Here is a 16,923-nt window from a genome sequence, read left to right as displayed (position 1 = left end):
AGCTCTTTCCAGTTTACAAATGATACGCCAGCGCTCTGTGGAGTTATTGGGTTATTCAAGCAAGGCTCAAAGCAGGGAGAGCGGGACAGACGAGTGCATGATGATTGATATGACAAATGTTTGTATTGACATAAACAGGAACAACCTTGTATTGGCAAAACATCATGATATTTGGGTCATTTGGGTCATCAGTCAGGCGGCATAAGGAGAGAAAAGGCAGAGGTACGAGCCGCCGTCTTTGTGTGCGACGCTTTGGTAATTCTAATCAGGAGCGAGTGAAGGAGGCTATTTTTAACTCAGACACCAGTGTTATGGTGCAGTGGGATGAATGAACGAGCTGGTGTGGGTGGTGTAGTAGCGTGCAGGTAAGGGTAGGCTGCATGGGGCTCGCAATTAACGCTAGGTTTGACAAAGACAATGGGCTTTACTCTGATGTAACATTGTCATCATGTATATTTAAAAAGCACTGCAATCACAAGCTTTACTTTATGCCCTGCAATTATTTATGAGTGATCTTTTTATGGCAGAATGCAGGAGGTTCTATCCTGTATGGGTTTCCATTTATATCCATAAATATTTGGACATGGTGTTCCTGAGCGTCCCGTATGAGACCCAGAGCAAAGCAGAGACAAGAAGACGATGGTAATTCATGAAGGACACTTTATGTTCTTTGGTGCGTTTCTTCAGGAAGGAGGAAGTGCTCACTTCCGCACAGGCTGTAACACAGTAAAACATTGTTGATAGCAGGATGGGCTGATAATGTTGATACTAATTGTTTAATTTGTTGGAATAATTTGAATCAGCTAATTATTCTATTTTGATTGTTGCATTAAAACTTTTGAATTATTGAAAGTGTTTCTTTTTCATGGCCGTGTGGCTGGAATTATTCATCTCCAGGCAATACCAAAATGTACCATTTCCTAGAACAAGATTTTCATCCCAAAAGTCTGTTTTGGCCCTTCTAGTATTAGTATTAGTATTAGTATTAGTTTTATTATTAGTATTAATATTTGTTTTGCCAATAACTATTACTGAACCAAACAAGCATACCTAATTTACTGTGTAATCACACTTTTTCCTTTCAATTGTCTTTTATTGTGAAAATAAAACTGCTTATTTTGTCACTAACTCCAGCCAAGCACGCCACGCATTTCACAGTATTAGACTTACAACGATTTGAAGCGTATTCGCATTTACCAGTTCAAATTGTCACTGTGGTCGTCCTGTGTGTTTCAGGGTTCGGCCGACTCGTACACCAGCCGCCCGTCCGATTCGGATGTGTCCCTGGAGGAGGATAAGGAGGCAGTGCGCAGAGAGGCAGAGCGCCAGGCCCAGGCACAGCTCGACAAGGCCAAGGTCTGTACCCACCAACCTCCCGCTGAGCCTGGACGGACCCAAATAGAGCAGGCTGTCAGAGGAATTCATGCCAGGCTGCCATGACAGAATTTAGGATTCATGTGGTCAGGCTTTGAGGCAGATACATGATAGAATAACACATTTAAGTATATTTCTGTTTCTTACTAAATATTGTGTGTGTACGGTATATAAAACCTGGATGTTCTGAGATTTACCATGTTTAAGACGGATGTTGGCTCAAACTGGATTCAAAGGAGCCCCAAAAATGGCGTCAGCTGGTGTTGTGACCTTTGTAACATTGTCCCTGTTCAGATTTACAATATTAACTGTAGTTTTTAGTATGTAGTTAGTTACTCAACCTGGATGTTGACTTGTTCATTTGTGTGGATGTAAGTCTTCAGGGTTCTTGAAACACAACAGTTTGTATTCTTAAAGACAGAAACGGTCCTGAGCCGAACACCTACTTAAGTAGGTTTTAGGCATGGATTTTCCTAAATAAATTCTTTATAATTCCAAAGTTCAGTTTAAAAATATGAACTCTCAAAACCTAACAGACCCTTGTCACCTGGACCTGGTGCATGGAACCGCGCTCCACCATTAAGCCTGACGTGCCCAGACTATCTCTTAGGAGAGCTAGTCCGGGCGTCATATCGGCTATAGGGCTTAAAGTGAACCAGTCAATGAAAGTACAATTATTACCAACACCATACAGTATTATGTTATTATTATTTGTATTTATTTTTTTCTCCAATCCAAAATCTTTAATCCCTTACAATTACCTTGCGTTGGATTGTCGTACCTCCCGTGAGCCGCTTCGGACTCCTCAAACGACACTTTTGACAGTGTAAACTCTTTCAGATCGTACTTATTCGCTCTATAGCGCCCCCCACAGACAAGAGGCTTTACCGCGTGCACAGTGAGAGAGCACGGCCAGGTCAGAGGAAGTGTCTTTACGAGCACTTCAGCAGAAGCGTACCACTCATATTTCTGTCCTGCAGGCCCCAATATGTCCTGGCCCTTCAAAGTCTATTCACATCACTATTCCAAATCGACTTTCTATCTGATTTACCCTCAAGCCATTACATCACTGATGTGGGGATATGAAGACAGCCAATGACAAATTAAATATAGAGATGCGATAAAGCCTCATCTTTCATCCACATTTAGGAAACTTAACAGATCAACAGACCACATTACCAGGTTTTCTTTAAATGTGTGTTCTATTACACTCTATTTACGTAAATTAGAGTTGGTACATTGTTTTGATAAACTGAGCCACGTGATGTAGGACTATTGTCAGACATGCTTTGATTTTCTGGAAGATTAAGTGACTCGGTACGATCCGCCTCACCAACAGCGTAGAGTGGATGATTTCTCCTAGAAATCAATACAGATCGTAATAAATGCAAAACAAATCAAGTAACTTTGAATTACCAATTTAGCTTGGGACATGTTCTATCTTATACATTTAAAGAATTTGCGTATACAACAGTGTTCTTCACGCTATGATAAAATGTTGATCTGGATGATACTAGAAGAAAAAAAAATGATCTAGTATGAATTAGTGCATCTTCTGTTATTTCGTGGTATCTTTCAAGCTAATATGATGGCGTTTACTGTACAAACATGAGCTGTGAACGCTGGTTGAGGTAATGAAGTGGCTCAGCTGTAATTGACGCACTGTGGGCTTTCTCTGAGACGCTCGCTCTCACGTTTCAGTCTGTCACCTCGGCCCCTCACCACAGACAACACACACCCATCCAATCCACTGCTCTGATTTATCCCCACAGCAGCATCACATTTGATACGCTGCTTTGTTAGATACTCTAAACATTTCACCTGTACCTGTATCGCACCAACATTTGTTATATCACCATAACAATAACTATATTTTTACAGAAAATATCACCATATACGATAATATAGAAACAACTTTATGCCACTTATGTCGGTGTAATCCCTCATTCGTCCAGGTGTGTTCCATAGTAGAAAAAGCTTCAGTTGTAGTCATCTGGACTCAGTTTGAAAAAATAGACGTTTCGACTCTCATCCAAGAGTCATTGTCAATAACAGAATTTAGGTCAAGAACTCCGATATTAATACTGTTCTGTGGTAAGACCCGCCCATTGGGAGGAGCCTTCCTGAAGTAGAAAGAGTTGTTTGTTTCAACAGAAACTCCCCCCTTGTATCTACCGAGCTAGCCTATTCAGAATTTTAGTGGGCTATTAGAATCCTCTTTGTCTTTGTGAGACCCTGGCTCAACCACCCTGAGTACCTGATTAGCATCTAAATGTCCTTGTCCAGGTCCTCTACCTTTCCAGGGGTTCAGTAACCCATTATAAATAACAGCACAGAAGAAATACAAGTTCAGGACCACAGAGTGCCGTGCGTCTCCATCTTGAAGCCTCTAATCACTCGTTTGAAGACGGTGAGGTGAAGGTTTTAAGCAGGGAGAAAAGATGGTTTGAAAGAGGAGTCAAGGAAGCTATTTTTGTTAAAAAAGAAAGACCTTCTTTAAACAGAAATGGAGGGCTAAGGTTTAATCTTCCTGTTATTTATAATGGGTTACTGAACCCCTGGAAAGGTAGAGGACATTCAGATGCTAATCAGGTACTCAGGGTGGTTGAGCCAGGGTCTCACAAAGACAAAGAGGATTCTAATAGCCCATTAAGATTCTGAATGGGCTAGCTCGGTAGATACAAGGGGGGAGTTTCTGTTGAAACAAACAACTCTTTCTACTTCAGGAAGGCTCCTCCCAATGGGCGGGTCTTACCACAGAACAGTATTAATATCGGAGTTCTCGATCTAAATTCTTTTATTGACAATGACTCTTGGATGAGAGTCGAAACGTCTATTTTTTCAAACTGAGTCCAGATGACTACAACTGAAGCTTTTTCTACTTTTATGCCACTTACACAATAACTTTATCCCAGTAAACCCTTTTCCAAATGAATCATATCATAAAAAACATAAGCTGAATGAAACACAACTTAACTAGTTATTAGTATTATTTATGAGTCTGATGTATTGATTCTTATACTCACTACAGCTGAAATGTTAATACAATACCAAAAAAATATCAAACAGGGACTTATTAGTGCAAAGAAAAGACGCGCAATAAATATTGAGCTCCAAAAAATATTGTTACGGCTTTCATTTTATGAATGATATAGTCGATATAGTTAAGTGGTATATTACTGTGACCATTCTGTAGTTGTTACGGTGACTGCAGCCTATAATTCATGGCGCAAACACAAACATAAAACTTATATAAATATCTAATAATAAATGAATGAATGCTCAGCTGCATTCTCACCATATAAAATGAATTTGACATGCCTCCCTGTGCTGCCTAAGGCACACCGAGCTGCGTAGGATTCATTTCTGATCGATCGCCAACATCCAGGAGAAACAATGTGGATCGCAGATTTATAGCGGCAGAGAGAGGCGACTTGAGCTGCTAATGGAGAAGCAAAGGCATGTAAGGTGGCAAATCAACAGCCACAAGGCCAGCACGTCAGTCTGAGCGCACAGAGGGCATCCAGGTATTAACCAATAAAATATTCACTGAGCGCTGTGATATTGCCATGCCATATTAATTGGCTGTGGTTCATTGCTCTGTGACCTTGGATCCCAGTAACAGATTGGGCATTTCTGGACTGTGCAATTTGTCCATGTCTTGGCCTCAATCTCCATTATTTTACACATACATTTTACTGCCCAGTAGAGACGGGCAATACATCAGAGATAAAATTGTGAGTGTTGTTTTGAAATTAGGCAAAATTTGAATATTGAGTATATCCTTTATAGATTAATGCTCTAAACTTTCAAATAAGGTTGTATGTGATAATAATTCAGCATTTTTGTGATTCATTTTCGAGATATTTCAAATTTGTCTGATTCTCAACTTGGGATGTCGTAATATCAAATGTTAGTGTTACAATTATTGTGAGAAAAAATGCCATGATTATTAATAAATTATTCCCTTTCATCCCCATTGTCTTCTTAACACATTAAGACTTTCTGAATGACAAAATAATTTTAACGTTCTTTACATACAAGACAAAATTATGCATCTTAAATTGTCTCGATTATTATTTTTTTGTTACACTTGTATTGTGATTATCTTGACATCCCTAATCTAAACTAAAAGGTTTAAAGACACATTTGAATGCCTTTCTTTTGGATTGACATAATATTCTCTACTATTGTTATCGGAATCCTCAAGATATTTATTTTTGTCAATATTGCACACCCCTACTTCCTCTCTAACGTTCTTCCAATGTCTTTCTCCCTGTCAGCGCAGTCCTTCTGACATCCATAATGAAAGCTCATGTGTTACGTAACAACCAACATTGGACCGTGGTGGTTTTACAAATTCAGCTTGCTCTATGTAAACTGGGACCAGCGCTGCGTGGGATTGGCTGAAAAATGCAATTAAACCAATATAATGTGACAGGCCGCCCGCGTGGAGCCCACAAGATGTGAGAGAATACATTCACTACATACAAGCGCTAATGGGTCGCTTTAGCAAGGTCGCCCCGTCCTCTGCAGCCTCCACAACTCTTAAGAAATGTCACCAACCAGCAAGTGAATATTTATACAGCAGAGGAGGGCTTTCACTCATGAATTACAGCTATAATCCCAGCTAGTTTATTTCACCTGTTGTAACTCAGCCTGCTGCAGTGGACAGTGAAGGCCGTGAAAGGCAGACACTTGTCCCTTGTAAGGCGCTCCTGGAAAGCTCTGATTAACGATCGACCTGAGCGCACATTTCCCCGAGGCCCCCACAGCCCGCCTTTAAAACCTGCAGCAGATCCATGCAAACAAATCACTCCATTTGACCTGTGGAGGAGGAAAATATCTGTAATAATCCTTGGGTTACTTAAAAAAGTTAAATACTTCGAATAGGGAATTTAGAAACTGCTCGCTCTTAGCAAGAAGCTTTGAAAACTCCCTCACTGTAGCTAGTTAATCAATAATATCCTCTCACAATCCAATCTCTCAACTTGAGAGGTGAAATGCTCATACACTTGTAATGGAACATCGAAAAAAATCCATGTCAGTCAATGAATTGCTTAATGTTTTTAATTTTAGACTGAACTGCACTGGTTTGGAGTAAGGCTGGGTATTGCCTAGTACCTCACGATACAATAAATATGAAGATACTTGCAATAAATATGCAAGATACAAATCCAAATACTCAGAACTTGATACGATACGCTCCCTGATACATGGGTATACCATAAAATCAGTGTTAAACCTTAAAAGAGTTTACTATGTTTGTTTAAGTGGAATAACAAAATGCAGTATAATTTCATGTTTACAATGTCCTCAATATCAGAACCCCAGTGTTCTCGCTGGGCTGAGGTTTGAGGATGGATTTGGGACACCAAAGAATTTCCCTTCGGCGCTCGCGCCCTCGATATAGAAAGCCAATATGATCACACTCCGCCACTTTGGAGTGGCGTATCACGGCGGTCGGTGCCCGTTCCTCGCCCGCGCCGCCTGCGGCACCCATATGTGCAAGCGAATGCAGCAGCACCCTAAAATGCCGCGGCACGCGCACGGTTATCGTCATACCTGGAGGTATCTTTTCAGCATGGCGGGTGCCGGCGGCCGCATGGCGGGCCGCCATGCCAAAAGCCCTCAGCAAGAACACTGGAACACCACTCGCCTATGATTAAATCAGATTTTCAGCTCCTCAGATTCAGCTTTGATGGAGCAGACTGTAATGACTTTATGTTGTTTAAAAGGATCACGATACACATCTCTGTATTGATACACGTATTGGCAAGAAGTCTGTCTGGATATATCACAATATCAAAATATTGAGTACAGCTCTAGTTTGGAGGCTCCATACTGTGCATTTCTTCATTTCATTCATATTTCATGTTGTTTTGCTCCAAATAATGTTAATGTTAAGTGGAAACGTATTATGAATAATAAAATCTGACTCAAACATGGCAAATTGAATTGAGGGTTAGGGTTAAACCCTAACCCTAGGGTTTTTATCTTTATTTATACCATTTTGTCCACATCTGATAAAAGGGAACTCTCAAGATGCTTGATCATGTTTGCTTGAAAATAAGGCTGTGTCAAATGGCCCAGCAGTTTCAGGAACCAAGGCACTGCCGTATAGCCTCACGCCTAACCCTGACCCTAACCTTTACCCTAAACCTGACCCTAACCCTAACCCTACGCCTCATGCCTAACCCTGACCCTAACCTTTACCCTAAACCTGACCCTAACCCTAACCCTGACCCTGACCCTAACCCTGACCCTAACCTTAACCCTAACCCTAACCCTGACCCTAACCTTTACCCTAAACCTGACCCTAACCCTAACCCTGACCCTAACCTTAACCTTAACCCTAACCCTAACCCTGACCCTAACCCTGACCCTAACCTTAACCCTAACCCTGACCCTAACCTTTACCCTAAACCTGACCCTAACCCTAACCCTGACCCTAACCTTTACCCTAAACCTGACCCTAACCCTAACCCTGACCCTAACCTTAACCTTAACCCTAACCCTAACCCTAACCCTAACCCTAACCCTAACCCTGACCCTAACCTTAACCCTAACCCTGACCCTAACCTTTACCCTAAACCTGACCCTAACCCTAACCCTGACCCTAACCTTTACCCTAAACCTGACCCTAACCCTAACCCTGACCCTAACCTTAACCCTAACCCTAACCCTAACCCTAACCCTAACCCTGACCCTGACCCTAACCTTAACCCTAACCCTGACCCTAACCTTAACCCTAACCCTAACCCTAACCCTAACCCTAACCCTAACCCTAACCCTCACCCTCACCCTGACCCTGACCCTGACCTTAACCTTAACCCTAACCTTAACACGGCGCGGTCTAAAACGGCGCGGTCAAATAGCGCATCAGTTTCAGGAGCCATGTTATTTTGTGCCGCGGCTCCTGAAACTGATGCGCTATTTGACCGCGCCGTTTTAGACCGCGCCTTGTTAAGGTTAGAGTTAAGGTTAGGCTCTGTAGACACTCCCTAAAAAGAAAGCTGTAACCCACTTATTTCCAGTCAAATCAATAATTCTGGGAAGAATCAGGATCAGTTTGTTCTCCAAACCCACAAATTTAAAAAATGAATGATTTTCCTCTGTGCAGAGCTTGTTACCACATATAATTACAGAAAATCAGACAGACCTACAGAGGGTCCACATCCCAGAGAGTCCAGCCAATTGTTTGTGCTCCAAGGAAAAACAGATCCCAGTATGACGGGTTTCAAACAATATAAATTAATTATAAATTGTCAAACACTGATAACCTGCTGACTGCTGCATCAAGGCTGAAATATATTTTGTTCTACTTAATCAAAACATAATTTTAACAGCGGTTTTAATGACTATCCATGTCTCAGGACACGTATCATACTGTGAGGTACAACACCCAGCTCTAGATTACTGTATGGCTAAGCTCAAAAATACATTTGATATATAGCCAGTATAACGTGCCATATTTTGCTATATAACATTTACAGGATTTTCTATAATCCGTACATTGCGCCATTTCTACCCTATCTGCACTGTAACATGCCTATAACATTGGTTGTACACAGCCTGGCACAGCCTTGTAACTGATATTTGGAGCAGTTTTTATGGTCTGTGTGTGCTAGCACGTCAAAGCTCAGATCTAGATGCCGTTAAGCTCCACACTAAATATTGCACCTTTGAGCCTCTTTCATGTGCAGGTAAATATTGAGTGTACAAATCTATGTTGGGAGATTACCCTAAGCCACGTTCCTGTGCATTGGTTTTGGCTCGCCGTGGCCTCCTGTCAGCAGTCGCCTCCTGTCAGCTTGCACACACTCTCTGAGGCCCACTGAATGTAATCTGGTTGTGGGCATGTCCAACTGTTGCTTCCAGCATTGCCAGGCTGACTCCACGATTATGTCCCAAAGCATTTTATGTAATTCTGAAGGCATGTGTGTGTTGCATAGCTCAAATGTGGGCTTGTAAACCTGTCCAGATATCTGGATTTGACTGTTTAAGCATGGTACTTTTATGACATTACAATTGATCTGTCGTGTTCTAAATCTACTGTGGTGTATTTTTGTACCAAACAAATTGCATCACTGTGAGTGGCAGAGATGTACCGGTACCTAAAATGTATTTCTACAAAAACATGTGATTCAAATAGAAGCTGTCTGCACAAGAAACACTTTGCTACCTCAATTGGACTTTACGGGGAAGGTTAGTGAATGACTGATTTGTCAAGTGAACATTTTTCACACAAGAAAAAATCTAGACTCTGACACAGTGCCCAGTACCAGTATTGGTACATCTCTACCCTCCACTTAACCTCGATGTAAAAGCACCAGAGATGCAGAACATCCTCTGTGTGATGAGTTTAAGTTAATGCCATCAGGGTCGATACAGAATGCCTTTAGCTACAAAGAAGGTGTACAAAGGTTAATTTGTACCAAATGCAGTCTGTTTGTTGAATACTCACTGATGGTGCGATGGTGCACACTCCTTTTAAATGCAGCAGAATTGTATAATACTTATTTATTGATTGTAAAGCTTGATGGACTGATTGTGTCACGTGATGGTGAGACAAATGTCCACTACAGTGGGCAATATAGTTAAAGTTATAGCAATTTCAATACTCGTCAGAAGAAAATGCTTCCAGAAAGAAATCAAAAATTATTCTGTCATAAATAAGTGATATCTCTCTGTTTCAGACCAAACCAGTTGCATTCGCCGTTCGCACAAATGTCAGCTACAGCGCCAGTCTGGATGATGACGTCCCTGTACCAGGCATGGCTGTCTCCTTTGAGGCTAAAGACTTCCTGCATGTCAAAGAGGTACACTATAACCATGCAGCGTTCAAAACAATGACATGTGTCGGCTGATTCACACTAATTCTGATGTGCAGAAATTCAACAACGACTGGTGGATTGGACGTCTGGTGAAAGAAGGCTGTGAAATCGGTTTCATCCCCAGTCCAGTGAAGCTTGAAAACACCCGTATCTTCCAGGAGCAACGAGCCAAGCAGGGCAAGTTCAGGTACACGCATAGATGCATCCGGCCAGATTACTGCTACCACTTTGCAGTCACATTACATTTTCATCATTCTCAGACTCCCTCTCTTGTGTTTATTTTTATTTCAGTAAATTGGGAGCAATATCCGTCTCTAGTTTAGGTGAAGTGGTTCCTAACTCAAGGAAATCTACTCCTCCATCTTCTGGTAAGTACTATAAAGATATTTTAGATTACCCTCATATCCAGGTGAGATGAGACCAGTACATTCTAGTTCAGATACTTTTATTGTCCTTGTATGTCTGTAGTTACATATATTTGTCAATACAAACAAAGTGTTTGTAGATATCATGTTTCGGCCCAGTGTGATGGCGTTCTTGTGTGTCTGTGTGCATAGCCATTGACATAGACGCCACAGGCTTAGACCCAGAGGACAATGAGGTCCCGGCCAACCTGCGCTCCCCTAAAGCCAGTCCAAACACTGTCACGCCCCTAGCAAAAGAGAAACGAATGCCTTTCTTTAAGAAGGTAAACGGGACAGCGCGCTGTGCCCCTGTGTGTCGTCCGCTCAGCTTTCACTGAACACCGTGGCTGCTCTCTCAGACTGCCCTCTCTGTTCTGTCCATAACACTGTCCACAGTGAGCATGCTTGTCTGTTCTTAACCTCTCTCTCTCTCCTCTCCACCACAGCTAAGCAGAAGCAAAAGTCGGTAAGTTGTGGAGAACAGTGCACAGTCAGCACAGGCTCCTGACCTTTCTAATGGCCCCGCAAAGTGTGCTGTTTATGTTGATCCTGTGTTCCTGTGTCAGTGGGACATCAGTTTATACAAATGTTTAGCAAATAATAAGACCCCATAAACTTTTTCTGCAACCTTTACGTAAAATATAAACCTATTGAATTAGAAAGCCCCTTTGGTGCAGTTTTAGGGTCCCCACACTAACTGTAATTTGAATCTATGAGTCTAGTTAAAATGGTCATCAATGGGAACCTTAAATTACACAATAATTGATATAAATAAACAATCATGGGACAGCTAAATTCTCACAATATTATTCTAATTAATAATTGTGTCTTACTCATGAAAATAATAATAATCTAAAACACTTATGACTGAGTTTCCTATGCCCCTTAATGAAGTAAATGAATGCTGGATCTTGTTATGATCAGTAGTGCTAAACAGATGTCCATGTATGTTTTTGTGCTAGCCAGCCAGAGTGTGCATCAGTTCCCACAACCTCCCTGGAGGAGGCCTAATGACGACAGCAAACATAAGACAAAAAATAAATAAACTATGGAGAGAAGTGGTGAACTGTGAACGCGTTTACAGTGTGGCAGGTTTAAGCTGTGAAAACTCAGTAAAGTGCTATAAGATTAAGACAAAATAATTACATTGTAAATTGATGTCTCACTATATCCCACAAAAAGTAATATATATATTTCCCTCCATGTCCCGTGACAGTTGAACTAACACTTTCCCGTCGTAACATCCGAACCATGACATGGCACTCTTTACTCTTTGTTAGTTTTAAAGCACTTTCATAGTTTACTGTAACCTAATTCCAACAGCGCAATGTTGACACTGTGAGAAAATATCCAAATCTGTCTTAAATCAAATCTCAGTCTGCTGTTTGTGGACAGGCCTAGACCAACATGCCATGGTTCAGTGTGTTTTCTTAAGCGTCTCGTCTGTGTCTCGTTGTTACTCTAACCCTCTGGTGATTTGTGATGGTGGCTGTGCTCTTTTCTCCATAAATGTGATCCAGTGTTTTTTCTCTTCTCTTAACTGAAGACGGAACACATTCCTCCGTACGATGTTGTGCCTTCCATGCGGCCTGTGGTTCTGGTTGGACCGTCACTTAAGGGCTATGAGGTACAATACAGCCAAGCTCAAATTCAACCTTTCAGTTTTTATGTTTCATTCTCTTCATGTGCTTTCACAGGTGACGGACATGATGCAAAAAGCTCTCTTTGACTTTTTAAAACACAGATTTGAAGGAAGGTGAGTTCAGAGTGACTTTGCAGACCCATGCTTCCTTCCTCATTCCTTGTCTTCTTCCAGCTCTATAGGCTGGTATTTATGTGCCCCTAGAGGTTACAGAGAGAGTGTGTAACAAGTTTGTTTGGCCTGGAGATGTGTGCTGCTGCTTTAAATAGGCCTTCTACATGTCCTTAATAGGCCATAATGGGCTCTAGAGCAGAGCAGATTCTCCTTCACAATGTTGAGTCCTTTACTTTTTCGTCCTGCTTTCTGACTGGTCAGAACAAAAGAGACTTTAAGTTATACAACTCATACCATGAGCAGCTGGAGACACTGCTCAAAAGTACAACACAAGACAACAGAGATTCAAATAATTTGAAACATAATGGGGACTGTTTTTCTTACCTACACGGGCACATTTTTGGTCCTGTAAGAAGTCAGTACTTTTGATAATCATCAAAGTCAAGAGCTAATAACTTACAGTTTGTCTCAGGTCCTGTTAGTTTAGTATTGGTCATAGTATGTATTTCTGTTGACATGCTGTTTTCTCTTGTCTCTTGTGGCAGAATATCAATAACTCGTGTCACTGCAGACATTTCTCTTGCAAAACGCTCGGTCCTCAACAACCCGAGCAAACACGCCATTATTGAACGCTCCAACACGCGCTCCAACTTAGGTATGTTTGTCTAGAATCATTGTGATGCCGGGAAACCCCTGGTGTTTTGATGTGGTTACCTTGCTCATGTGGGAATGGATGGAAGCGTTTTAAGAAACTTTTGACATTACTAATCATAAGTTCACCACGGGGGGGCATTGTATTCACAGAGAAATATTAATCTCGTTATCACTTCAATGCGATACACTGCATGCTTGATGATTTGATCTCTGTGAGCCATTTGATCATAAACTCATCAATGTTGTAAATAAATTGCCTAAATATCCACACAAATCCCTTATGGATGACAATGTGGAATATGTCCATGATGTATGTTGTTGTCCGTGACAAGGCGCCAGCCAGTTCAGTTCACGGGGGAATGAACCACCAAACCCCCAGGTCAAGCAATTAGCAGCTGCTCAGGTTGCTCCCTAGTCCAGCTGACCACGGGAGATGTTAATATATAGTAATATGGACTTTTGACACTGCTAAAATAGTTTGATGGTATATTAACTGACCCCTTTTTCCCGCAGCTGAAGTCCAGAGTGAGATCGAACGTATTTTCGAACTGGCGCGTACATTACAATTAGTAGTTCTTGACGCTGATACCATCAACCACCCGTCACAACTGGGGAAGACGTCACTTGCACCCATTATAGTCTATGTAAAGATCACCTCTCCCAAGGTAAAAATGGTCTGAAGGTTGCTGCAGTAACTCATGTTTTATGCATGCATTCATGTTTCATAGAGTATTTGCATAAGGGGCCTGCTTCACTTTCACTTCAAAAAATGTCTTAATACTAGAATCACACTTGTTTAAAAAAGAAATGATTTTATTTCACCTTTTTTTTACCTGAATATACACACTTTGCAAGCCTGATATTTCACACTAATAAAGATTATACGTTGTAAACATGTGCACTGGATGAACATTCCACTCTCTGCCCCTTTTATGGACTGTCATGTACGTTTAGGTGCTGCAGCGTCTCATCAAATCCAGAGGCAAATCGCAGGCCAAACACCTAAACGTGCAGATGGTGGCGGCCGACAAGCTGGCTCAGTGCCCTCCTGTGAGTCCCTGCGCTGAACCCAAATAGTTGCTGACTTCAGCCCAGTTCTGGCCCCTGGAGACATGAGCTTTGTGCATATCTGATAAGTCCCATTTTTAGAAGCTTTATCAGTCCTGCCAGTTCAATTTCACTTCTATTTCTGTAATCTGCTTAGTGATTTAAAAAAAAAAATCCAGAATGAAGAAAGTACCCCAGGGATGGGGACTTGTGAAATAGCAATATGTGTCGGTAACAAAGTGTCAAGGTTATACATTTGCATTTCAAACCACATCACCTGCTTCAAGGTTATTAGATAATTTGAGATATAATTATGAAAAAAGAAAAAATAGAACGTCATGAGTTACATTATTTCCCTCAATGATATTTTAGATATCACTGAAGCAGTGATGCAAATACTACATTAAACCGTGCTTTGTTCTAGAAGATGTTTCAAAACTAGTACAGTGTTGAAGTCTTGACCCGGGTTTTTTCTGCAACTGTCTGTTTCTCTATCTCAGGAAATGTTTGACATCATTCTGGATGAAAACCAGCTGGAGGATGCTTGTGAGCACATGGCTGATTACCTGGAGGCCTACTGGAAAAGCACTCACCCCAGCAGCGGTAGCCCGCCTGACCCACTCCTGGCCCAGCTGCCCCCGGCCCCCCTGCCCTCCAGCACAGCCCCTTTCTCTGCACTACAGGTATAAGACGAACCCTCAAAAAAGGAGATGAACAGTAGTTAACTTAAAATATAATGCATGTATATGTGAATATATGTCAATTCAGACACTTTAGGACATAGCTATTTTTTTTTACAGCTGATACTAAATATCCAGCACATTCACAGCTTTTATTGGTTGTCCTGCCTGCTACATTTAAATTTTTTGTTTAATGCCAACACAAATGGATTTATAAGGCTGAAAATGAAGCAAATGCTGAGCTGTCAGAAGAGGAGAATTGAGCTACACATGTAATAGTTATTTATGTGGTGAGTGTGTGGGGTGAAATCTGAAGGTTGAAGTGCTACACCTAATGGTACAAATCAGTGTAATCCCTCATTCATCCAGGAGTGTTCCATCGTAGAAAAAGTTTCAGTTGTAGTCATCTGGACTCAGTTTTGAAATTCAAGCCGGTGTCCAGATGACTGCACTTGAACATAATGGTACAGTAATAATATATTAGGTAGCATGTTTTTTGGTGTGTACGTGTGCTTGAATTGATACTGTACCTTTTGCTATCAATTTAAAACCTCAGTTTTAGTTGGCATTCTCTCTTTTCCCCTAATAGGGATATATATATATACATGGTTGTGCATGGGCTGTCAGTGTTTTCTGTACATGTCATTCATTATATTAACTGATGTTTTACGGACCACAGGGGAGCGCTACTGAGCAGAGAAGTGACAAAGCTCTGGTGGAGAGAAAGAGCTCCAAAGAAGACCACCAGCACCATCACCACCACCATCACCATCACCATCCAAGCCAGGACCAGCCTGACGAGGCAGAGGACGAGCCGAAGGAGGAGCGCATCGAGCCTTCATCGCGGAGACCTGAGCACGTTCACCACAGATCGTCTTCCACCAGGACTGAGCACCACAATCACCACCATCACCACCACCATCAGAGCAGCCGCGCCAGGGACCTGTCCCGGCAGGAGACACTGGACTCAGAGACGCCCGAGAGTAAGGAGAGCAAAGAATCAGCTTACATGGAGCAGCAGACACAGCTCCTCCACCAGGAAGAGGAGGAGGAGGAGGAGGAGGAGGAGGAAGACGAGGAGGAGGAGGATGAGGAGGATGATTTAGGGGAGGGGCACCCCCAGCATCAACAGCGCTATGAGCCAGTGCCCCACCGGGACCATAATCACCACCATCATCACCACCATCACAGAGGAGGGGAAGAGGCGGGGCATGGGACAGGACATGGTACTGGACACCACAAGTCCAAAGAGCGCGAGCAGGACCATAACGAACGCAACAAACAGCGCTCACACCATCACCACCGACCTGCCCGGGACCACCACCACCACTACTATGACCGGGACAGAGACAGGGACCGAGAGGGAGAGGTGGCTCCCAAAAAGAGGGGTGACACAGGGGAATGGGCCAGAGACACGTACATCCACCCAAACAGACAAAAACCCTGAATCACAAATACACTAAGGATGGGCTCCTTAGAGAGACCATTTTGTCATCCAATTGTGCTGCTACACCCCAAAACCACAGCATCCTATTTATGTACACCTTTGTAAATGCTGTTTTTCATCAACAGGAGTTTTGGTACCATAGATACAAATATAAATATATGTATGTGTATCTATGCATAGACAATGTTTATGTGTGGATATGCATGACTTTTCTCAAATATGCATCTTAAACTGTGTTGGACAAAGCATGACACAAAGGCAAATATTTTTCTGAAGCTTTTGTTTTGCTTGCTGTCACTTGAATCATTTGTTCCTTCAGACTACTAACGGGGCTAGTTTGATTTTGTAATTACATCTTAGTTATTTTTTTCTAATTATACTGGCCATAAATTCCCATCTGCACTGATGTCTTGCTTGCAAGACAATACAAGCTCAACAATAATGTACTTTTAAATGAAGTGCTGTTCTTTGATTCCAGAGAATCTTTATAACATTGATACATAATTGATTCTGCACTTGTACTTTCTCAAAGTGTAATCAAGTGACAAAGATTTGGTAAAAACACAAATGTTTCTGCAAGTTACTGCTGGTCCACCACCAAATCTCAATTTAGGTTAATCTTTTATTAAGGCTGATCCCTTTTCTAATGAATGTTGTTAAGTCCCCTTCTTTTTTAATCCCAAGTTATTCAGTAAACAATATTTCTTGGAGTCTTCCCAATTCC

At 41.8% G+C, this 16,923-nt stretch overlaps 1 protein-coding gene across 10 annotated transcripts in view; it reads left to right on the top strand.

Annotated features, from left to right (window-relative positions):
* Positions 1-16,417, top strand: part of cacnb2a (calcium channel, voltage-dependent, beta 2a) — a 43,796-nt gene extending 27,379 nt beyond the window's left edge. For 7 of the 10 annotated variants that reach the window (XM_072450970.1, XM_072450973.1, XM_072450974.1 and 4 more), the window contains 12 exons: positions 1,237-1,356; positions 10,074-10,196; positions 10,268-10,398; positions 10,503-10,579; positions 10,769-10,899; positions 12,162-12,242; positions 12,313-12,371; positions 12,917-13,026; positions 13,539-13,690; positions 13,980-14,075; positions 14,573-14,755; positions 15,432-16,417. In XM_072450970.1, the coding sequence (XP_072307071.1) occupies positions 1,237-1,356; positions 10,074-10,196; positions 10,268-10,398; positions 10,503-10,579; positions 10,769-10,899; positions 12,162-12,242; positions 12,313-12,371; positions 12,917-13,026; positions 13,539-13,690; positions 13,980-14,075; positions 14,573-14,755; positions 15,432-16,199 (2,031 nt within the window). In that variant the 3' untranslated portion in view covers positions 16,200-16,417. Of the gene's footprint in view, positions 1-1,236; positions 1,357-10,073; positions 10,197-10,267; positions 10,399-10,502; positions 10,580-10,768; positions 10,900-11,061; positions 11,082-12,161; positions 12,243-12,312; positions 12,372-12,916; positions 13,027-13,538; positions 13,691-13,979; positions 14,076-14,572; positions 14,756-15,431 lie in introns of all 10 variants that reach the window. The other 3 variants (XM_072450977.1, XM_072450980.1, XM_072450978.1) reach the window with 1 other exon arrangement.
* The last annotated feature ends 506 nt before the right edge of the window (positions 16,418-16,923 follow it).

Source organism: Eucyclogobius newberryi, unplaced genomic scaffold (genome assembly GCF_026437365.1).
Source record: "Eucyclogobius newberryi isolate DKJ021-1_F unplaced genomic scaffold, fEucNew1.0.hap1 SCAF_18, whole genome shotgun sequence".
Taxonomy (NCBI): Eukaryota; Metazoa; Chordata; class Actinopteri; order Gobiiformes; family Gobiidae; genus Eucyclogobius; species Eucyclogobius newberryi.
This window is presented reverse-complemented; position numbering and strand designations above follow the sequence as displayed.